Genomic DNA, 25,074 nt, shown 5'->3' on the forward strand with positions numbered 1-25,074 from the left:
TCAGTTTCAAAAAAATTTAAAAAGAAGGTGATTTGATTTTCTATATATTCTAGCATAATAAAGTATTTGCTTATTAGTCAGAGCTTTTCTTAAATCAACGTAGACAAATACCAAACGAGATCACAAACAGTGGTTGAAAGATAGGTCATTTATTTGTAATTTTTTGTTTGCTTAAATAATAAGATGTATTGCAATAATTATAATTTTTTTAAAGTACTGAATGTCCCTATTCCTCCATTCAGCATAGGAAAGCTTAAATATAAAGAAAAGAACCATTACTGGAAGGATAATTTAATTATATTACAGAGCTAAGTTTTGAAGGTATCGGCATAAAATACTATGTTCAGGTTCTTAATAAAGTTCATGAGGTGGACTGATGACAATATAGGTGTTCGAGAGTTCTGCTATTTTTTTCCTGACCTTAAGCCTAACCCTCGCCCTAACTGTACTCTACAGTTATGTGTTGATTAAATGATATGTAACACAGAGCAGCCTAAGTGATATTTGAAATTAAACTGAGAAACTGCTTTTCTCCTTTAATCTTTTCTCTATGTGTTTCAATATTTTCTAAGTTTCAAAACACTAGAGGATAAAAATTCTTAAATTTTACAAAACAGAAAAAGTGTGATTTGAAAATTTCTTTAAAAAAAAAAAACTATACATTTCCTGGCACTTCTTAATTTAAATGTGTATACTGTTATATATTAGCATTACCCTGGAATTATCATATAATTAAGGTCTTTCGTATGCATCAAAACCCAATAATTAATAACACTTAAACTTAATATCCCTTAGTGAATTGTATGAACCAGATTTTTTGGTGTGCCTTCAATTCCATACATAATTTGACCAAAATAAAAATTGTCATTATAAAACAGTTGATTTACCTAGGAAGCACGGGTTCCATATGTGTATACAGTTGAAAAGCTGCATAAGAGTGGACATTTTGGGTAACATTTTTTTAAAGGACACATGTGCATAAATGTTTTACTTCAAATGTCCTCATTTTCTTTCAGATGTGCCAAATCTGAACTTTGATACAGTGTCAAATTTCCTAGCTTGTAATGCAGGGCATTTTTTATTAAATGGGAAAAATGTGAATTAAAAACAAAATAGAATATTATTTAATAAAACAAACCAGATACAAAATCTTGCCTTGTATTTACAGATAAATTTTAATGGAATATTTCATGATCTAACATAAATATGAGACCCAATGACACTAAGTCTTGTACAGCCTTTGGCTTACCCTGTATAACAAAATCTGTTATTTAAAGTAGACTATAAAATACCTTATGGTAAGTGAACTTCCAAAGACACAAAGAAAATCCTCCATAAATTTAAAAGCTTATCTGAAATCCTTATTGGCATAAGCTTAGGTTGGATATATTATTAATTGCATTATCTTAGGTAGCTGAAATACGTAATACTGGTTAGAGTGTGAAGATTAAAAAAAAATAGGTTTAGGTATTTTTGCTTCTGTTCCTAGTCGACATTAGTAAACACACATAGTGAAAGTAAAACTACCTTTACAGAATTTTGAAATTTTGGCAATCTCAAGCAAATTTCCCTAAGTCAGCAACATTTTTTTTTTTTTACCCTTAGTCATCATATTACAAGGTTCGTATGTTTCAATAATGATTAAATGTTGTACAAATAAGATAACATTGATGCTCAATTTTTAAAACTTCTATTTAAAAATTTACAAGGAAAATGGGCATCACTGAGGAAAACTAAAAGGGATGGATAATGTATGCAGTTGAAAAAAAGGTATTCAAAATAATGCGTTTGGCATAAAGAAATATGTTTTGTACCATCTTTTTAATGACCTGTCACTGGAAAAAAGAAAGTTCCATCTTTCAATGTCTATTTTCAAGGTTAAGAAAATGTGCTAAATGAATAGACAATTCAGTAATGTCCAACAGATAACTAAAATTCAAATTTTATTTTTCCATTTTTATCAGACAATTTTTTTCTGACAAGACTTTACTGAAAGATGAAGTGCAAATGGGAACCCTGTAAAAATGGTTATAAGAGTTGTACATGACATATTTTAAGCGCCGCTAAGTACACATTGAATACTTTGTAAGTATATAGGCATATCAACATGCAAGTGTCATGTACCTAATATTACAATATGCATTTTGTTTTCTGAAAATGTTAATGACAAGAGTAAGTTTAATCAATGAGTTTCTCTATTTTCTGTGCTTATATGGTTAATTTTGTTGGATCTTCTTTATAGCACAGAATTTATTTTTTATGCTGTCATAAATATACCCTTCCAAAAGTTATGAATTTCATATCATATAAATAGCACATTTTATTTTTGAAGCTACATTACTGGGAACACCTGCGTTTCTGGATACCATTTTCAGAGATAAGTCTTTAAATTATTTTTAACATGGCAGACTTGTTCTAATGTTGGTTATGTTGAAATGTTTATGACAAAAATGGAGCTTTCTTGAGGGAATTTTTTGGTTGAATGAAAAGCTAAATAACAAATTCACAAATATTGATGTGAACGCAATATGAAGAAAACAGGTCAGTAATCTCAAACTCAGAAGTCCTTGGGTTATGACTTAACTGTATCATTGAATCTACAATAAGTACAGTAGCTACAGTTAAATAAATTTGTAAAAAGATTAAAATTTTATACATTTATAAGGAGAAAGAGTACTAGCTTTGAAAAATTTCTAGATTATTTTTCTTTCTATTTATGAGATTTATTCAATACATTAAAAACACAGAGAAAAGCAAAGAGGTTAAATATATAACAATTCAGTTTACATTTCATAGTTTTTTTAACCAATTGGTGACCACTTCTTTCAACCATCAATATTTTATTGCGTATGATTCTCACTCTCAGTAAATATAAAGAGAAAAGTGTCTACTAGTTTCATGTACACAAAAAAGCATCTGAAGAAAGAAAACATTTGAGGTTTGACAGTACTGTTTGTAAGTGTAATGTTGCATTTCATACCGCACTTAAAAGTCCATGTAGGAATCACTGCTGCTTTGACCCTGGATGTGGGAAAAGTGCTTAAGTGCTGAGCCCTGGTAGGTTTTTGTTTTGCCCCTGCAATCTTCAAATATCTTTTAACTTTTCTTCTTTTGAAATATACAGTATATTTCATAGGGGAAAATAGTGTTTTTTTCTTTACATCTTTTTCACATTTGGGCCCATTCTCTCCAAAATAATCATACATTTCTTCATATATATATATATATATATATATATCACTACTTGATATATATATGTATATAAAATATATGAAGATCAACAAAATATTGATAACATAATCACATAACATAGAAACATCTTACTTCAAGAATATTTTAGAGATTCACCATTATAATTTGAGATATTCATGTTTTTTATTTTTTGCTACAGAAGAATCTGTCATTTCTTTTAGAAGAATTAAATTACATCATCTTAAAATTCTTATGTCTATGCAGACAAAATGAAGTGGGCATTTGTGGCAATACTGTGCATTATTTGAGGATTTTTTATTAATAAGGAGGAGTTTTTTAAATACTTAAATTTTGTCTTATACAGATAATACTACTTGGTAAAATAATTCATATACATGATTTTTTACTTAAAACACAGCATAAATTTATAAGAAATTGTTACATTTTAAAAATGAAATTCAGATTGGCTCGCAAAGTGTTGCCATTTTAACTGTTTTTAAAAATCAATACAATTATATTAACATTGAAATATTAAATAGGTATGAGAAGGACTATTCTTATAAAGTTATAATATTTTGCCTTTAGGAAAAGCTAATGGTAGAAAAGAAAAAACAATGCAGATTCATACATCATAGAATACACTAAAGATCTTGGCTTTTGAGATTTCCCAGGGGGTGGGGAATGCACTGTTATAGTAGTTCCATAAGAATGCTTCCTGGGATATCTGGTAAATAATTATTTCCTCTATTTATATTGAAGTATCGTAGCCCATGTTAAAAGTGAGAGGTAGAAGGATTATTGTAAGTATGCATGGCAGAGAACTTACCAGCTATATCCAATAACTATTGCATTCAATATTAATAATCTCAATACATAAAAATGCTGATGATCTTAGAACCCATTCTTATATGTTGTCCCCTTTAACTCTCTTTATTATCTTGCTGCTTTCAATCCATTGCCTTTGGAAGGGTATGAGTGCAAAGGGCTTGTTTGGGGGTAGAACAGAGAGAAAAAAGGAAAAAAATGAATAGAAAAGAAAATACATTTAAAAATACCCATTAAGATATAGTGACTTTAACTATCAAAAGTACCCTATGTTCTCTCACTGAATACATTTGTACTCATAATAAAAAGTACTGCAATCTATGAAACATCCACACATGTCAAGGAAAACTGAAGAATTCCCAATTCAATGAGATATGAACTGAAGTTTAAAACTCAGGTTATTTCATTCTCTGCAATAACACTAAAAACTATTCCAAATAAAAATGTTATTGTGTTACATTAATAAGAAAAACTTAACTTGTCCTTGAATTAGTTGTATTTTAATGAATGCTTTAGTATGTGAGAGGTGAAGATTAGCAACCTCTATGATCTTGTTGAAGAATTCTTTAAAATCCCTTTGCATTAAGTATCCAGCAATAGAACTGCAGATATTGCACTGAGTATATTTCAATATTGCCAGTGTATATTTCAAAACAAATTCTATTATCTACACTAAGATTTCCTCTTTCCCAATATTCAAAATGCATATTATAATTACATGGGTTTCCAACATCCATACACAGCAAGTACAAGATACTTACATGTACGTACACTGTAGTTACCTATATTTTGCATAGTTTTTAGTGTGTACTTTGTGCCACTTAATAAAAAGCATTACTCAACAGTAATTCTCATTAGGTGTTTCATTTATTTGGCTGTGATTACTGGTTATTTTTTTGTTTTGTATTGTTTTTATCAGAAATTACCAATTGCAAAGGGAAATAATATTGGGCAATTTTAGAGGACTCTAAGTAATTAGCAATATCATGGGAAAGTTGCAGTAAGACACGAGGTTTTGCATTTTCTCCACAATTAAAAAGCATAACGTAAAATTTCGTATTTGTTTTCCACTAAATTATCCTGATGTCCAAAGAAAAACAAAAAAAATTTGAAATGTTCCCCTTGGTAACACTTTGCAATAAGTGGCACTAAATTACACGATAACTGCTATGTTACATGGAAGAGCCATCACTGTCAAACAGCTGCTATACATGTGCCTACATGGAATCTCAATGCTGTTACAATCATGAGTACATAATTACAAATGAGCCTGTCTTTTTGACTGAGATATTTATATTTTTACAAAGAAATAAAAATAAATGAGGTGTTAGTTTCTTTGCCATATTTAGGAAAGTTAGTTTTCTTTCTCTATCTGTTATTTTAATTGTGGGTTTCAATGAAAGATTAAGCATCTTGAATCAATATGAGATCATCCAGTCCCTAGATTAAATTCCAATATCAGGTTCCTTAAACTGCTTCTTGGATTCTCTGGTAAAAGAAAACAAGTTGAAATTTCTCTCTCTTTTCTGTTTCTCTTCCACACACACATGTACACACACACAAACATGCACACCATCAGTGCTCTGCTCATTCACTCTTTACTCTTGCACTCGCAAACGTTTCTTTTTCCTCGTAATTTTGATAACAATCATATCTAGAACACACAAAAATGGAAAAAAGAAAAGAAAAGAAAAATGCTGCTTAGACTTGTTTTTTGATGGAGGACAATCAATTTACACGGTAAACAGTACACTGGCAGAGAATAGCTACTTTTGGTAAAGAATAATGCTCCATATTCTACTAAGGGGGTGTGTGTGTGCACACTGCTTCCATTGAGTTCCCTAGCTACTGTGCTCAGTTAAAAGAGACAGAGACTGACTCTGTGCACACATGTGTGCACGTTCCAGCCATTGATTGCAATTGGCATCGTTCCAATTTAGAAATACTATGTCATTATTTTCTGACTTGTTGCAATAGAAATGAGCAGAATTTTTATAATTTACTTTTTGTTTGGTTGAAAATTCAACAATTTTTAAGGGTATGAAAATATAACTTCATTTCCTAGTATGTTTTCCAGTTCAGAACAGGATATCTAATTTAAATTGAACTAAATTTAATGGGCAAAGATTTTATTAGATCCTACAAATTATAATATACCAGTGTTTATAACTAGTATAATAATCCAGTTGTTTTAGCTAACTGGATTTATAAGAGTTCTAATGAGAATTTTATATTACTCTGAAGGGTTAAAAGAGACAAAAATCTTGAAATGCAACCAATTTTGGATTTCTAATTTTACAGTGCTATAAATAATGATTGAGTTATTTAGGCAACAATTTAGCTGTTGGAGCCAAGTAGAATATAGATGAAATGAAGAGGGACGTAAACACAGCATCGATGAGGAGTAGCAATTTTGTAAGTGCATCCTGAAATTAGGCTTTAAATAGTATTTGATGATGCAGTTTATACAACTTACTTCTGTAATAAGAACCTTTCCATTTTGTACTAACAGGATGAGTTTTGCTGTGTGGAGTCTTTCTAAAGATTATGCATTGAAAGATATGAACAGTTTATAAACCTATTCTAGTTTCAATGTGTCTAGTAGCACCTACCTGATTCTCTCAAACTACCATACTATATTAACGTATTATTGCATTTTTCCACAGATGGTATGGAGTGAACTGTAAAAACAAGCATGCAATCACATCAATGCAGACTTATTTCCTTAAAATGTCATACTGTATATGATTTATTATGTTAACACTCAACCACATCATATTATTTATGTTCTGTATATTCTGAAAAAGTGCTGCTTGACTGACATCGTCCTTTTTCTTTTGTAAGAAATCAACAAGATAAATGCTTCAACAATCAAAAAAAAAAAAAAACTTAAAAATTCTAACATTTTCCTTAAAAGAGTTATACTTTTCTGATAAATAAGATACAGCACCCTTGTCTTTCATTTGATATTAATACATGATGTTGTACTCAACCATTCTCATTCCCCCAAAATATATTCCACAATACTATTTTTAAAACCTTAGGCCATCATGCTATCAGACATCACAAGTATAGCTACCATATTGTCATATTTGTTTTCTCTTAAAGGTGCAATGCTTATAAATGGGAATTTTTTAATCTAACTGGAGTTTTATTCTTTAGCATATAATAAATTTAATGAGAACTAATCTAACAATATTTTATTTTACTAGAAGAAATAATAAGACTTTAGATTGACTTTGTCATATTTAAGAATACAGCATTTCTTAATGGTTAAATACATCAAAAATTTAAAATAATCCAGAGAAAGAGACTTTCACTTTGGAGTTAGAAGCATGGCAGAAATTCTCTATCACTCACTGTTTCATAAGTTTGTACCTCACAAAATGCATAGACAAGAATTTAATATAAAGAATTAGTTCATTTATACAGAAAACATATCTTAAACACTTCTTTTTGGCAAACCAACATAGGTAAGCAGCTCTGGAACTGCAAAATGAAAATTCGTAAATTTTTAGCAAACTAAAACTTTATTTTTAGGCTATTATTCAACTGTGGTTGTAATTTAAAACCTGAGGCTGTGCACTGGTTGTTAGCTTAAAATTACCTTTCCTTATAACATTGTGCTTCCATTGTATAACAAATAAAAATTAACAAGGACTAGAAAAATTTGTTGTTGAACAGTGCTAGGACATACAGACAAAAACACTAATACATGTTATTTACTTATAATACTGGTTTAAGTAATATCTAAAGGGATATAATGGACGTTAGAAAATGCTTACTTATGACTGAATTACATACAGCCAAAAAAGTTAAATATGTATCAAATAATGTTTAATTGGATTTATTATATGCACTATATACAGATACTAAAATGTCTCAAAATTGTGCCCTATGGATACTTCAATTTTGTTTAGGCAGGTGAATCTTTATGCTGCAAATAAATTATAGAATCAAATTAGAGAAATGAATGAAATCTTTGTGATTCCCAAAGCAGTAAATTATTTGGAATAATTTATTGGTAAATGAAGCTACAGTATCCTTATAGTAAGGTCTATGTAATTATATAAGATATCATATCATGATTGCAATTCGTACGCATGGCTCCTGTATCAAATACTATATTTCAATAGAAAATTGATACAGCTTTACCAGTATAATCTCCAACATTCCAAAATCTACACTACAGTGGTTTTTTTCTGTTTGTTTTTTGTCTTTTTAGGGCATGTTTCCAAAACATGTTGTCTTTGAAGACAGACATGTAGAAAACATTATTTGTAAACCTCTAACCTTCAATTAATCTTAAGTACATAGGTCTTTACCTAAACCTGTTACTTGTGAAAGCTGTCCAATGGAAAACTGATAAGGTCCATGACTTAAAGGGAAAAAAGAAAAAAATGGGGGGAAAAACTCTGCATACATCGTTTAATGTATAAAAACCACTCAATAGCATGATCCAAGGAGATGATTAACATTGTTAAGGCTGTATATTCAAGCACTGTATGTTAAAAGAGCAATGGTGTGAAATTTAGGCAGTAAGAAATGTTCTGCATTATGGATGGTACAGTAATTAAAGAATGATGCTTTCAACAGCTGATTGTTGGTATACACTGGCTACTGATAGCAGTACAGTATGGAAGTTAATAAGGGTAGCAGACGATGGTAGAAATGAATTCTGAAAGATGATAGCCAGTTTTCTCCAGCAGTCAGCCTGGTAGTAAAACTCAGAATCTTGGCCTTCATCTTAAATGAAATACTCTTTTTTCTCTTCAGCATTGACTTGGCTGCCTTCAGCATTGATAATGGCTGTATCAGCATCTGGTGCATCTTCAGCTCCTTTAGCTTCATTTGTTAAATACGTTCCTGCATATATTAGAAGAAAGATATGTTAGCTCTGTGAGACTGGTAAAATGCTACATTCATTTAGGAAGGAACTTTTGCCAGATTTTCTGAGACATAATATGCTACCTGATTGACTCTTCTAAAGTTGCACTGTTTCCTTTCAATTTGCAGGTATGCTGTAGTTGAAGTTATGGCTTGATTTACTATAGGAGGAGCCAAACTGAGATGGGTAATAAGTAAATGTGACTTCTTTAATGATGGATAAGGATAATGTGAACCTTAGAGCTGTAGCAATCAGAGTCTTTTGTTAAGATCTTAAAAATGGCCATGACAAACTTGTCACCATTTATTTTGGTAAACTTCTTTAAAAGCAGATGATATTAATGAAGTTCTAACTGGCCCATTGCCCAGTATATATTTTCCTCACTAATATGGCTACATGGATGTTGACAAACTTACAAACAAAAACATTGAACAAACAGTTATAGTTGGATTTCAGTTCTAGAAATAAGATACAAATATTCTTCTATTTATTTCTTTTATTCTGAGCCAGTGGCTTACTCTATGACATCTGACCATTGGCTAAAGATTATTTTGTTAAGCCAATTTAACTTTAGATTTAGGTAAAATAATCAAGAATTCCTTGAAATAATTTAGCATTTCTCACTATCTCCCATTCTACACACACAAACAAATACATATATGTAGTGATATAATATTTTAAAATGAAGTTAGTCTAGAATATTTTGCAAACGTTGAACACTCTGACAAAATATAACCTACCTTTATGTCTTGCCAGATACCGACCAAGCAGAAAGATAGAACACAGTGTGACAAATACAACTACAGCCACTATTCCTCCTATGAGGGCATGGTCAGGGCCATTCTGGCCAGCCAAAGCGTTAGGATCTGGAAAAAAGAGGAAAATATTGTTCTAGTTAATGTGTTAGTTAGTCGTAGAATGCCTATCTGCATTAGAATAAGTTATTTTGAAAATTAACACAATTTCTATTAAAAATACATTAATGTGTGTTACACCAATCGTCCTGTGAACAGATGTTATAAATACGAGGTATCTGGGGATATAACATTTGATACATCAGTTACTGTTGCTATTGAGCTTACGTTTTAAAGAAAAGATTGGATAAGCAAATATACACATATATATTTTGTATAGCTATAGGCTTTTCCTTCCTCCTCACCTCCATCTGAAAATATGTGTGTGTATGTGCCTATATATTTATTTGGTGTGATGAACTCAACTATACTGTTACCTAGTTAAAACAATGTCATGAGAAAGCCAGGGGCTGAAAATGATAATTTGAGATTAATCACTATATAAATATTATTTAAAGCTATGGAAATTGACTAATTCCCCCATGGGCATCTAGATGAAGAAAAGAAGAGGTCTGAGGACAGACCACTGGGAACTTCCATATTTAAAATCCAGGAAGAGGAAGAACTTCCAGTAGTGCAGACGGAAAAGGAGAGAACAGCCAGATAGGAAAAGATCTTGGAGAAAACACTGTAGTTGATTAAAGGGAAGAATATATTTTGGTGGGGAAAGCAGGCGTTGGGACTCTATTAAATGCTGTTGATAGAAAGAGGAAAATGAATACTCAGCATCAAGATTTAAATGCTAGTGGAAATTGTAGTTCTAGAGAAAGTGATTGGAAAGAGACAAATTAATAATATACTTTTATGTTCTGCCTTTAATAGGATTTTACAGGCAAGAGATCAATCCAGAAAGGGATAGCCAGTTTTCAAGAAGAAATGAAAAGATAAAAAGAATACCCAGACATTTGGGCACTCAAAAGTTTGGAAAATTAGCTCTTTATAGAAGTCACATAATAAGGGATAAAACTGAGTGAAGATCTTGATAATAAAATCCACTAAGACTCAGCCCCATGACAAAGATCAGATTGAGTGTACTTCCTACGCTCCCAGGTTCATTGTTGCAGGTAGCCTCAGGATAGCTATTTACAATTTACAGATGGATTTAAGAGAGAGTGAAAGTAAAGAAATGAATTAGGTTTGGAAAGAAGACCTTTAAAGACTAGAGCTGAATTATAGGAATAGGAATCTGACAAATAGATTGTGAGTCTTCTGTATTTTTAATGTAACTGCTGTGTCAAAGGATCGGATGTCTAGACAGAAAAAAACAGTCTGACTGAAGCTTCAAACAGCATCTAGACACCTAAAGTGGTGAATGCAAAAAGTGGACTATAAAATCTGTGTCCTTGATGGAGGATATACTTCCCAACGCCTACTTCAAATACAGTCATGGGCTATGACTAACAAGGTTAACTCCACAGAGGGTAGAATTGGGGAAAGCAAAAAGGAATGAATAGAGGAGAATCCAGTTTCTTCAGGGAACCCCAACTCTTGCCAAGACAGAAGGGCCTTGTAATGTCAGCCTGGCATGTTTTTTAAATTGCACAGATCCATGATTACCTTGTGTGTCCCATTCTTTCTTTAATTCCAAATGGGAGTATTTATTATCAAGAAGTGCTTCTCTTCTCTCTATCATGTCTATTGTGTATGGGATACAGAGGAGCATTAATAACTCATTTTCTTTTCACCTCTGGACAAATGTATCCAGATATGATGAAGATAGTTGTGCATTATCTGAGGGTCTTGGGCTTTGAGTTGGATAACTTGGCTTGATGGAACTTTAGGTTGTTTCTTTAGATGGTATGCAGTATGGTTGTTTTTTTAGATGGTTTGGTTTTAGCTAGAAATCTCTGCCCCATATACCCTTCTGATCAGATTTAGTGATCAGAAGGCTATATGGGGCAGAGATTTCTAGCTAAAAACAAACATTTCCTTTGCTTTCAGTTATTAGAGCTAAGCATTTTCCAGTCTCCCTTACAGTTAAGTAAACAATGTGATTTGTATTCTAGGCAACTAAATGAAGGCTCATCCAATTAGAAAACCTCACACATGTAAGCCTCCTGGGTGATCTTGGGAGATGAAAGTTGAAGATAAGAGAGTCAAATGAGTAAGTAAAGATATTGGTCACCGAATTCCTGTCTGGAAAAAAAAAAGCCCAATTAACAATTACACTTTGTTTCGTTTTGTTTTATGTTTTTCAGACAGAGTCTCACTTTGTTGCCCAGGCTAGAGTGCAATTAGTGGCATAATCTTAGCTCACTGCAACCTCCACCTCCCAAGTGCAAGAGACTCTCCTGCCTCAGCCTCCCAAGTAGCTGGGATTACAGGTGCCCTCTACCACAGCTAATTAACCCTGGCTAATTTTTGTATTTTTAAAGTAGAGACAGGGTTTCACCATGTTGGCCAGGCTAGTCTTGAATTCCTGACCTCAAGCCATCCACCCACCTGGGCCTCCCAAAGTGCTGGGATTACAGATGTGAGCCACTGTGCCCACCCGAACAATATATCTTTGAAATGTTTGTTGGAAAAAAAAAAAAGATTTACTTTAAAAACATTAAGCATTAAGTTACAACAGTTAATTTTAATTTAGCCTTCTAATATATATTTCTTGTATTTCTCTGAATTTCTATTGTTGCCCATGAATCTCAAAAAATGAGGAAAAAATAAACCTATCATATCTCTAAATTCTCTATTTATATTACTTGCGACATACACTGGAATCAGTTTAAAAATCTCGCCCAAGTTCTCATATTCAGACAGTCATAAATCACGTCCATTTATTTGCTGAATAGCTTTCAGAACTGAGTACTCTTTTAGAGAATTTAGGAATCACTTTTGTTCACACATCTCTACACCTGTCTTATGTGCTGACGATAAATTCCAAAAAGTTTTGCTGGATCAGTGGTATAAATATTTTGTAAAGACTTTTGATAAATATTGTCAATGTACACTGCAGAAAAATTGTACAAATTCACCCCCCATCAAGAGTACCTGCGGGATTCTTTTCTCCATATTGTATTAACATCAAAAATATAATTTTTTACAATGTTACCAATCTGATGTGGAACAGTAACATCTAAATTTAAATGCTTTGAATTAATGAAATTACAGGATAACATAAGGAAGTCTAAATATTTTTGGCTGTATTAATCCATTAATTTTGCAATGCCTGTCCATGCGGTTGTGCATTTTTCCACTTAAATTTTGTTTTAACAGCTCTCTTTAAATAAAGATGAACAGTTTTTAACAAGTTCTCTTTATTTTTCATTTTTGGTATTTTCAGATAGATTAGTCTTGTAACTTTATTTAATCAAATCTATTAAATTATGTTATGACAAGTGGCTTGTGGGTCATGGAATAAAACACTTTTGCCATAAGATTATATGCACAGAAATCTATATTGTCATCTAACCCTTTTGTTATTATACTTTAATCATTCTGAAATGTATTTTGGCCTATGATTTGAGGATAAAGTATTAAAATATAACTTTAATTCTGTTTTTATAGCCAGCTGTCCCCCACACAATTTCTTTCATCAATAATTTTATGAGACTTACCATAAAATAATTGTCTATAGATTTTATCTGTTTCTATAAGAGTGATCTGTATGCCCAATCCTACACCAGTGTTATGGTTTTAAAAATCAGTTGGAGGACTTTAAAAAGACATCTTCTATCAAGTTCAGAAAAATTTTGGAAGAATCAAAATACAGCAGATTATTTACTGGGATTTATAAATTTATAAATACATTTTGTTTTATATAGTTTATTATTCAAAATCAGCATGATTCTTTAATAATTCCAATGTTCAGTGTCTTCTAGTAAGTTGTATAGTTTTTCTGATATTGGATCATATGTTTACAGTGATGTTATTTTCTGTTTTTTTTTAATTGCATTTTAGGTTTGGGGGTACATGTGAAGAACATGCAAGATTGTTGCATAGGTATGTACGTGGCAGTGTGATTTGCTGCCTTCCTCCCCATCACCTATATCTGGCATTTCTCCCCATGCTACCTCTCCCTAACTCCCCACCCCCTGCTGTCCCTCCCTATTTCCCCCCGACAGACCCCAGTATGTATTTTTTGTTTTTGAACAAAATTTTTAATGACTTGAAATATTTAAATATTAAGACATTAAAAAGATTTGGCTGTTGAACAATGAGAACACATGAACACAGGGAGGGGGGCACTACACACTGGCACACTGGGGTCTGTTGGGGGGAAATGGGGAAGGGAAAGTAGGGTGGGGAGGTGGGGAGAGTTAGCATGGGGAGAAATGCCAGATATAGGTGAAGGGGAGGAAGGCAGCAAATCACACTGCCATGTGTGTACCTATGTAATAATCTTGCATGTTCTTCACATGTACCCCAAAACCTAAAATGCAATAAAAAAAAAAGATTCAAAAAATGTTATTACTTTTTAATTAAATTTTATGCTTTCTGTATTAGTCTGCTCTCATGCTGCTAATAAAGCCATACCCATGACTCGGTAAATTATAAGAAAAAAGAGGTTTGATGGACTCAGTCTCTGTCTTGAAAATGAATAAATAAATAAATTCTCTTTACACATTCTTGATTTTTTTTCTCTCATTTTTAATATTACTATTGGGATGACTGGAACAAAGACTCTTAGTTCTGATGCTGATGTTTTTTCCTGCTCATTCTCAATGCTGTAGATAAATACTGTAGATCAGCTATCTTTGCAACTGAAATATGAATTATATGACATCTGTACCTAGTGAGTGGAATGGAGACAGAGTCTTACGACAGAGGTCACTACCAGGGAAATATTTCATTGATTTATTTCATATTGCCTTTGCCTATAATCCTCATTCTTACAGTAGAATCTCAGATTATATATGTAGGCCATTTTCCCTCTCCTTTTTTTTTTTTTTTTTTTNAATTTGACCTGTTAAAATTTGTTGTAGATCAATTTAAATTTATCGTGTTCACTATTGTTTTTAGTTTGTTTCAGATACATTCAGAAATAGATTAATATAACTTTTGAAGAAAGTAATTTATAATACATATTTGTTTGATTCCTGTTCATTCTTATAATCTGTGAAGGAAATACATCAACTTTCAGCTTTTGTTTCATCAACGAAATAAATCAACATATTGTCACAGGAATTTAAGATTTTAAAGATATGGATATGAAGAAAGTTACTTTATATGTATATAAGTAAGTATATATTTTTTTAAAAAGTAGTATTTTTGGCTATGCTTTTTTTTTCTTTAAATCTCCATAACTGTTAGAACTAAAAGTCTCTCCTTAAGTTTTTAGTCTTAGCAACTAAAACAAGTGTTTGAGACTGAAGACAAGTATCACCTGAATGATGCAGGAAGCATACGTAATTTAAACGGCTAACCTTCAGTGGGAATTTATCATGTGTCCTCTCTCATCTACCTCCTACTTTCATAGCAATAAAAAGATGAAGTAAAGCCTTCTGAAATTTCTTAACAGGGAGCTGTGCCTGCATTATTTTTCAGATAAATACATCATGTATCTTTAAAGATTATTATGCATTCTCAAGCATTAGCCCATGATTTGTTGGCATTAGCCTGTTAACATTGGAGTAAATTTCAGGAGATTTGGTAATACACTACTAATTTCTTTTACCTGACAGTGTAAAAAACACATAAGATATTATAAACATAAAACTTTTTGAAGTTAACAGTTATTTGACTCTTAGTAAAGAATTCCAAAGAGAAAATTATGTTAAATTATAAAACCCAAGGTCAGTAATTTTAAATATTTACAAAGTGAAAAATAACACCAATTTACAGTTTTATTTAAAATCTTAACATGGAGAAATCCTAAATTATGTAATTATGTCTCTGAAATCATTGCTGGGGTTTTCTATCAAGGTGGTCTATCATGTTTTCCATTCTTAAAATACAAAGTACAAACTCTAATCACAGTATGCAGAAAGCATAAATGCAAATAGCTCTTCATTCTAGTGTTAGAATGGTGTTTTGTTTTGTTTTGTTTTGTTTTGTTTTGTTTTGTTTTGTTTTGTTTGAGATGGAGTCTCGCTCTGTCACCCAGGCTGGAATCCAGTGGAGCAATCTTGTCTCACTGCAAACTCTGGCTCCTGGGTTCAAGCAATTCTCCTGCCTCAGCCTCACAAGTAGCTGCGATTACAGGCATGTGTGACCATGCCAGGCTAATTTTTGTGTTTATAGTGGAGACAGAGTTTCACTATGTTGGCCAGGCTGGTCTCAAACTCCTGACCTCAGGTGATCCACCCGCCGGCCTCCTGAAGTGCTGGGATTACAGGCATGAGCCACCGCTCCTGGCCATGTTAGAATTTTTTTATGAAAAAAAACTTTATTAAGTTATTATGTTTGATTTTCAGTTGTAAATATAATGGCAGGAAATAATTGAAATTTAAATCATTTTATTTAAAATATTTTAAAATTAGGTTCCAAGGGCATTTTTTTTTATCAAGAAAGTGATTATTATTCGATTGTTGTTATATATTACAATGAATATATTTTCAAAGTCAAATTTTGCTTAAGAGAAAACTCAGTGAAATTTTTTCAAGTTGAAGACATTGCTTACAAAATCTGGATTTACAAATTGTATACACCAAACCTTAAGCCATTTACAGCTATCTCTATGACACAGGTCAAGTTTCTTAAGCCTCTCATTTTTAGAATGTGAATACTTATTTCACACCATTGTCAGTGACTAAATGTATCAATACTCTTAAATGGCTTAAAAGATTGTCCGACACAAAGGAAGTACTATCCAAATGTAAGTTTTATGAGGAAAAAAAAAAAAAGAAGAAAGTTGGAAAGTATAAGCTGCCATGTAGAAAAATATAGGTTTCCTTTTTCAGCCTTTTAAAAGACTCATTCAGGACTTTTTACTGCATGTGGTAACTGTGAACCATTCTAAGTGTTAACTATTTGAAAGATTAGGGAAAATGTTAATACAGAGGATTTGCATCACATGAGATTGGATGGAAAAAGAAGCTGGTGGCAGTTTGATGGATGAGGATTAAATGAGAGAATAATTTGTTGAGTATTTAATCTGCGTCAGGCTCTATGTAATACATTGCAATTTTATTCAATGTATGTAAAGTGTGTACTCAGAAAATCATAGTTATTATTAATAAAAGATTGATAAACCATGGAAGAGCTTGCTTAAACTAGTTTTGAAATAATCTTGGAAAAGCTTTAAAATTAACCATGAAAGTCAGTTTTCAGTATGGCTAAGATGGCTCCTATTTTGGGAACAAGAACTGGTTGAGGTAATTTATAGCATTTTATTTTCTCATATAATTTATAATCTTTTTTTTCTATCATTATGGAGAATCCAATGTCCATCCATGCTAAAATCTCCTGTTATTTAAGCTTTTTCATCCTGTAAGACATACTTCTTTTCCTCTGTGCATACTAATTCCAAACAGTGATCAGTCTATGTCAATTATTCTTGAATTATTTAATTCAGGAGTTCCCCCCAGATTAATTCACTTGTTTAAGTTTTATTTTCCCCTAAAGATGTAAGTTTTCTTGAAGATAAAGGTTGTGTCTTACACTAGTAACATAACTGCAGCAGCACTTTTACACAGTTTTAAGAGCTAAGCAAAATGAGTGAATAATATTAAATTCTTATGCTAAATTGTAAACAGAGATAGTTTTCTGTATACCAATTTACTCTGCTGAGCAATGGATCACTTCCCCTTCATCATATTAAATTATAATAAAACAGTTACTATCTGAATGTTTTAGAAGTTAGTGTTAAGTAAAAATGATTCATCTAGATATGTACTTAACAATGCTTTTTAAAATTTGATTATAATATTAAATTAGAATTTTTTCCATATACTTACAGGCCAACTTACCCCTCTTTAAAAAGAATAATGCTTCAGAAAGCACTATGTTAAAACATTAGAAACCGTTATACATAATTTATGGGAAAAAATAAACTGTTCTTTGACAGTATATGACATTAGCAAGGTCCCTGGAGAGAAAAATATCACTGCAGTCACTCAAGGGCCATTCTATTATCTTCTAATTTTATATACAATTACTGTTTCTAACAGAAGCACCTAAGAAATACTAAGAAATAGAAAATATTAAAACATAAAGTTCTTCATATTTGTGCAGTGACTTACACATAGTTCTAACCATACATAAGATGTGTAGAGTTATGAGTTTTTAAACTAAGGCTACAATATACAACAGATCTTCAATGATAGGTTAAAGCAAATCCAGGCAAACACAAAACTTAATTTTGCCTCTCAAAATGTATTTAGTGTAACATAAATTTATTTCCTCATTAAGCTAGTAAAAAACAAATGGCCCCACATGTTTATATCTGCAAGATAGCTGTAAAAAAAATAAATAATATTTATACATAAGGTTCCTATTCAAAAAGCTTTTGGCCACACTAATTATAAAATTACTATTTTCTTCATTTTCATTTTGCTTGTTTTTAGTGTTCCAAGGCTGTTTATCTTATAATCAATTTACAAAATGTTTCAGTAAGTGAAATGAGATTATCAGGAGTGCAGAAGGAAAGTGTTGCCACCCTGTGCACTAATTTCATGCACTGGGCTGCACCCTCCCTCTTGGAAAGGTTGTCCCCTTTCACAATCTGATCTGCTTATCCTTTCTTCAACATTTACAGACATACAAATTTTATAACAATCAATTTTATTAATTTATATTTATATATAATCAATAATGTGATGGGCACAAATAAAATATGTCCTTGAAGAAGATACTCTTGCTTGTTCTTGAGAAAAATTAAATGAAAAATGTATCCTAAAATGGTATTTCTGTTTTTGGAAAATGTAGGTTCTAGCATAGTTCCCTTCCTTTCAGTGATCTTTTTTGCTAGTGAATACAGGCTAGTATTTCCTCAACTGTTTCAAGTGAGAAAATTTTTTAGCTCTGAAGAATTTGAACAACTCTAGAGAGGACTCTCAACGAGCAGAGCGGTGCAGCTATCAGAACTAAGGGCCCTTCACAAAATGCTTCACCTCCTTTCTCTCTGACATTCAAAAGGGGAGAGAACTTTCCATGAGATAACCTGTGTGATAACAGGAGGAAGCTGAAATAAAAGAATGATTTTTAAGGTTATCTAGGTGATCAAAGGGAAAACAAAATAAGTTTTTGGATTGCCATGGATTGCCATGGGACTGGCCATTCGCTGCTGGGAAAACTCAGCTAAATTATCCATTGGGCACATGATGTAGAGTCTGATTTTCCTTCATAAAATCATAGTCTCTTTTTAAGCTCAGGGATCTCAAATAGTATTTCACTCTAGTTTTCCTGTGACCAGTGTAGAGTTTGTTTCTCCATCTATAAATGAGAATATGTACCTGCTCTGCTCTTCTCAAAACAGTCATTGTTAAAAAAATCAGTTCATAGGGAATCTGCTGGGGTCTGAATGTTTATGTCCCTCCAAAATTTGTATGTTGACATCTTAATCACCAGTGTGATGATATTAGAGGTGGAGCCTTTGGAAGGTGATTAGGTCATGAGAGTTCTTCCCTCATTAATGGAATTAGCGCCCTTATAAAAGAGGCAGAGAGTTGCTTTGGCCCTTTCACCATGTGATTACACAGAGAATACATCATCTATAAGCCAGAAAGCAGGCCCTCAACAGACACCGAATCTTCCAGCACCTTGATCTCAGAGTTTCCAGCATCCAGAACTGTGAGAAATAAATTTCTGTTGTTTATAATGACCCAATTTGTGGTATTTTGTTATAGCAGACTAAGTGGACTAAGAGAACATATGCATATGTCATATCTAACAGGTGTTCAATAAATATGCAAATAAACAATGGGCTTCATAAGGTTAAACATTGTAAACAAGCCTGCATTTTGTAGTTTGGGGTTGCTTTTATCAGAAAAAATATACTAAAATTCATTTCACAGTGCCCAATTTTTTTATGTGATCTATATAAATTGCTATTTTTTTTATTCTGTTGCTTCATGTCTTTCTGCTTGGAGCTGTTGTGCCTTCAATGTCAACAATACCTAACTCTTCACACATCACTGTTCTCTGCCTACACACATAAAATAAATAAATAGGAGCAACCATTAAGAAGAAAAATAAATGACTTGAATATGACATTGCCATATATCTATTCTGGGAATGTACTTTGTGAAAATCTAAAAAGATAAATTAAGGTATGTTTAAGCAGAATGAAGTTTAAATATATTGCATGCAATTATTTTTGCATAAGAGTCAATATAGGTTTAAACATATTTCTTCTTAAGCTGAACTAAAAAAAACCTTGACTTTATTATAATTAAATTAAGTATGCTTCAACAAAAGTAGGATAGATTTATTTTTTAAAATCTTAGTATAATAAAGAATATTTTCTAATGAGATCATTTATATCACTCCATATTATTCTAAAATTTTAGGCTATACCAATTAATTGTGATGTTTATCCATGTGCAGAAATGTATCTGATGGAAAAATGAACACTTAAATGATGAAGAAACATCACTTGTTAGAACTATATTAATTTTTTTATGAATCAATACACTAGACATACAATACCATTTCTGTTAAAATATATTTTTAAACAAGTCAGTTCTAAAAGGTATACTATAGTGCTAGTCACTACAGTTGAACCAGTTCTGTTATATATTTTTTGAATTGATTATTCTGATGATAATTATGTTATATTAACCATGTTTATGAGTTTTGAAAACCACAATAAATAATAATTGAACCAGTTCCTCAGTTTCAATAATAAATATATATCTTTTCCATAAACCATTAAAAAGAGACCACCACATACCAGGGTAAAAGGCTTGTGCATGCTATAAATATTAAAATATTAAGCTTAAATAGATGTTATCTGATTACTTTAATTGTAGAAGTTGTCTAAGACCCCAGGTTTGGGACTAGAAATGTGAGAGTATTTCACTTACGTGCACCTTGGTTGGTGTTTTGTTTGTGTAATTTTACTTTGTGAGATATTGGCTATAAAATTTATATTCCACTTTCCTTACACACCACTCATAGGAGGGAGCCATTCTGGAATAGCATGAATGAAAAATATATTATAATTAATACTTTGGGCAGAGATGGAGCCTCTTACTCCTCTTACATGGGTTAAGTAAGCTTTTACTTTACCTCATGTTCTTAAGGTACAATGTGACTTGCAGCTATACTCTAGTCTAGGCAGGGATAGATGTAAAGTTTACCCAGAGGGTCATGACTACATCAGTTTGCAACTGGCAAACTCATTTCCTGACTTCTCTGGAGACATTAATAAGGCCTTGAATTAAAGGTCCAGTGTAATTACCTTGTGTATTTCAGATTAAATAAATATGATAAAAGCTTCCATCTGGTTCTTGATCAAACATGTGGGAAGATGTTGATTTCCAGTGACATATTGCAATATGTCTTTTGTAACTGTCCCCGATGTCTTCCTGCAAATTACTTTCATTTGGGATTTCTTGACTTAAACAGACAGAAATATTACTCACTTCTTAAGTGCTGCCCAATGGGAGTTTGTAAGAAGTATTTAAGAAAGACATTTATACTTGTTAAGAAAGACATTAAGAAATAATAGAGCTATGTTTATTTTACTAAATGACAATCATGCTCAAACTATTTGAAGAAAGCAAACTTAATTTCATAGCAGCCAAGAACTTGCTCTTGATGACTGAAGACTACATCTAAAGGGATTGCAAATTATGATACTAGATATATGTTTGGTTGTATTATATAATACCTAAATTTGATAAATGAATGGAGTCTGGACATTTACTTCAGCAAACAACATCAACAGCATTCTAAGAACATTGAGAACTAAGCAATTTTTTTTTGGTCAAAATTTTAACACATGTTGTGTCAGTTACTGTCATCATCAATCTATGTTTTAAAAGAAAAAGCTAGCATTCACTTCTAATTAAAACACTAATTAGCATGGTGGAGGGTTGGGGGGTTTAAGGTGGAGGAAAAATAAAGCTGATAAAACCAATGACATTTTCCTAAAAGGAAGAATGAACAGGCTAGTCCTATTGTTCATGTTGATATTGTCCCCATGGATAGTTTAGGACTCAGGATTTCTCAGTCTTGGCACTACTTCACTGACATTCTTGAGCTTGGTGATTATTTACTGTTGGGGGCTGACCTGTTCCTTGTAGGGTGTTTAACAACATCCTTGGCCTCCACCTATAGACTCCAGTACTCCAGCCCCTCAAGTGATTGCAATAAACTTGTCCCCAGAAATTGTCAAATGTCTTTTGGCGGCCAAATCTCTGACTATCCAGAAGCAATCTTCTAGGCAAATATGCTTAAAAGGGGCAGAGTCTATAGAGAATGAGAAGAATAATATGGTAGATTATCAACTTTTAAGATCCAAATCACTAAATGTGTGTAAAATGGCAATATATAGATACTGCATGTTTTTAAATAGATGATTACAATTAAAGTCCTACTAAATTTTAGGAAAATGTTTACAAAAGGCACATGTAAAGAAATATTCAGACTGGAAGCATGTAAGAACCTAAAGGAAAAAAATTAAAATATCATTTAGGTTAATTAGGTATATAAAATACAGCATATTATGGTATCAAAGTGGCTTCCTACTAATTTTAATTTAATGGTCCTTAAATTTTTATTGAACTGCTCTGAATTCAGCTCAGTTTTGTTCAATTTCAGTTCACTGTTGAACTGAACAACATTCTTTGCATCAAGCCGGACTTTGAGGAAGAAAATGAGGCTGGAAAGAATGTCATAATGGTTAAAAACGAGGCTAGACTCAGATTTTCTGTTAGAATCTGAGACTGTCAATTTCAAGTTGTAACGCAGGACAAAAAAGGAGCCTGCTAGGGCTAGGGGAGTGATAGCATTGGGATAAATACCTAATGTAGATGACGGGTTGATGGGTGCAGCAAACCACCATGGCAGGTGTATACCTACGTAATAAACCTGCACATTCTCCACATGTATCTCTAACTGAAACCATAATAATAAAACATAAAATAAACTAAACTAAGGAGGCTGCTGTCCTTGAGACTTCTTAAATATAAAATAAGGATGAGAATAGTATTTACTGTATAGGGTTACTGTTTTTAGTAGACTGACCTATACAAAGGGCTTAACATGGTGCCCAGCACATTAGTAGAACTGTGTTTGTATTAGTGCTACTGTTATTATTATTATAGGGGAGACAATGCAAAATAAAAGTGTTGAGTTATAAAACACATAACATGGAGAAAAGAATTTCACTTAGACATAACTAAAAAAGAAAGTCTAAGAATATATTTCTTTTCTGATGGTTGGAAACAGCTAAAAACAAGTTTTGCTGAAACAATGGGAGAAAGGCCATGTAAAGAAACATCTGCTTATGTGGTTCAATTTCACAGCACATGGTAACATATTTCAGGGCAGTTGAGAATTGGATTATGAGTACATTCATCAACTCTATTCAATAACTGAGTCCCTGGGAAGTGGAATGGAGCCAAAGTAATGCCCCCCTTTATAAAAGAGGAAGACAATGAATGGTCCTAGAGATTATAGACCCATCTATAATCTATAGACTATAGAGGCAGAAAGATATGATAGAATATCAGTCATATCAGTATATATTGAATCTCACCTATGCAACCTACTAACAGTATATATTCCTAGGAAAATCATTTAACAAAGCTGTATTTATGTTCCCTTAGGTGTAAAATAAAAATAGTGACATCTGCTTCATAAGCTTGAAAAAGGAAGGATGCAGAGGTTTTTGGCAATTAAATACGTTAATTGAATTAACTTATAGGAAGTGGTCACACATGTTGGTCTACTTTCTTACTCTAGATCAGGAAAACACTGTAATAGAATGTAGAATTATAAGTGATTGATTATTGAGAAGATGGTTTGGAGAACCAGACTGCTGGCCATGAGCATGCCTGTGAGGGGAAGTAGGAGCAAGAAGTGTAATTGAAGTCAGGCTATAGTAAAGTAGAACATATTTCAAATGAAGTAGCTAGCATGAGGATTAATTGGAGTTTAGGGGGCAAGTTCTGAAAAAGCCAAGTTAAAGTAGCCTCTGAATCTGATGACTAAGGGTCACTGACTCAGCAAGAGCTTCAGAGACAAGCAAAAAAATCCTCTATATATCTCCTTGGGCATGGATTCTCTCCAACAACTTCTAAGAAACAAGCAAAGCTTTTTATTCTCTGAGTTTCAGGCTTACGTGATTGTCTTCATTTTCTAGAAATCTCTGGTGGCTAACTTGTTGTGTTTAACACATGTTATGAAGTTGAGAAAACAATATAGTTTTTTTTTCTTCTAAAACTATCTTTTTTTGTATCAACAAGAGGTAAAAATAGCTGGAAACCATTATTCTCAGCAAACTAACACAGGAAAAGAAAACCAAACACCACATATTGTCACTCATAAATGGGAGTTGAACAATGAGAACACATGGATTCAGGGAGGGAAACATCACACCCCAGGGCCTGTTGGGTGATGGGGGTCTAGGGGAGGGAGAGCATTAGGAGAATACCTAATGCATGCTGGTTTAAACCCTAGACGACAGGTTGATAGGTCCAGCAAACCACCATGGCATGTGTATATCTACGTAACAAACCTGCATGTTCTGCCCAGATATCCCAGAACTTCGAGTAACAAATAAATAATTAAAAAATTCACAACCTGACATAACTCTTAGCCGTAAGTTGTTATTTTTGAATCATTTTTGGAAGTGTATGTTTGGTATATGGTATATTTTACTGCAGTTTTTGCCTAAAAGTATGTTGGCAAAGAATGCAATTTCTTAAATCTTAAAGCTAAATAAGCAAAATAAATGTTTAAGAGCTTCACAATAATTGATTGTTCATTTAAAACCCAGACTGTCAGGTGTGCTCATGTGTTATAGATGTCTTTTTGCAGAATCTAATAAAAATTCAGCTCTTTTAATATCTTATTCAATACATTTTTGGTAACTTACTTTTTCCCAAGAAAATGTGTCCATAATGGTATTCCATTATTCTTCCATTATAGTTTAGTGCTTGCCCCACCATACCTTAAAGTCACTGCTGTCATCACTGAAGTGTGGATAAACTGTGATTATTTTTTCAGATTACACATACATAACAACCAATGTATAATGGAGGCTATAATAAATATCTCCTCCCTGTGTCCATGTGTTCACATTGTTCAACACCCGCCTATGAGTGAGAACATGCGGTGTTTGATCTTCTGCTCTTCTGTCAGTTTGCTGAGAATGATGGTTTCCAGGTTCATCCGTGTCCCTACAAAGGACACAAACTCATCGTTTTTGATGGCTGCCAGGGAGGGGAGCACTACACACTGGGGTCAGTTGGGGGGAAATAGGGG

General features: G+C 32.5%; 1 protein-coding gene across 6 annotated transcripts in view; it reads right to left on the reverse strand.

Annotated features, from left to right (window-relative positions):
* Positions 1 to 1,156: 1,156 nt before the first annotated feature.
* The window catches only part of CADM2 (cell adhesion molecule 2), a 1,069,796-nt gene continuing 1,045,878 nt past the window's right edge, over positions 1,157 to 25,074 (reverse strand). For all 6 annotated transcript variants that reach the window (XM_017544239.2, XM_037744178.1, XM_017544238.2 and 3 more), the window contains 2 exons: positions 9,646 to 9,771; positions 1,157 to 8,883 (listed from right to left, as the gene is read on the reverse strand). In XM_017544239.2, the coding sequence (XP_017399728.1) occupies positions 8,765 to 8,883; positions 9,646 to 9,771 (245 nt within the window). In that variant the 3' untranslated portion in view covers positions 1,157 to 8,764. The remainder of the gene's footprint in view (positions 8,884 to 9,645; positions 9,772 to 25,074) is intronic.

Source organism: Cebus imitator, unplaced genomic scaffold (assembly GCF_001604975.1).
Source record: "Cebus imitator isolate Cc_AM_T3 unplaced genomic scaffold, Cebus_imitator-1.0 Scaffold168, whole genome shotgun sequence".
NCBI classification, from domain to species: domain Eukaryota; kingdom Metazoa; phylum Chordata; class Mammalia; order Primates; family Cebidae; genus Cebus; species Cebus imitator.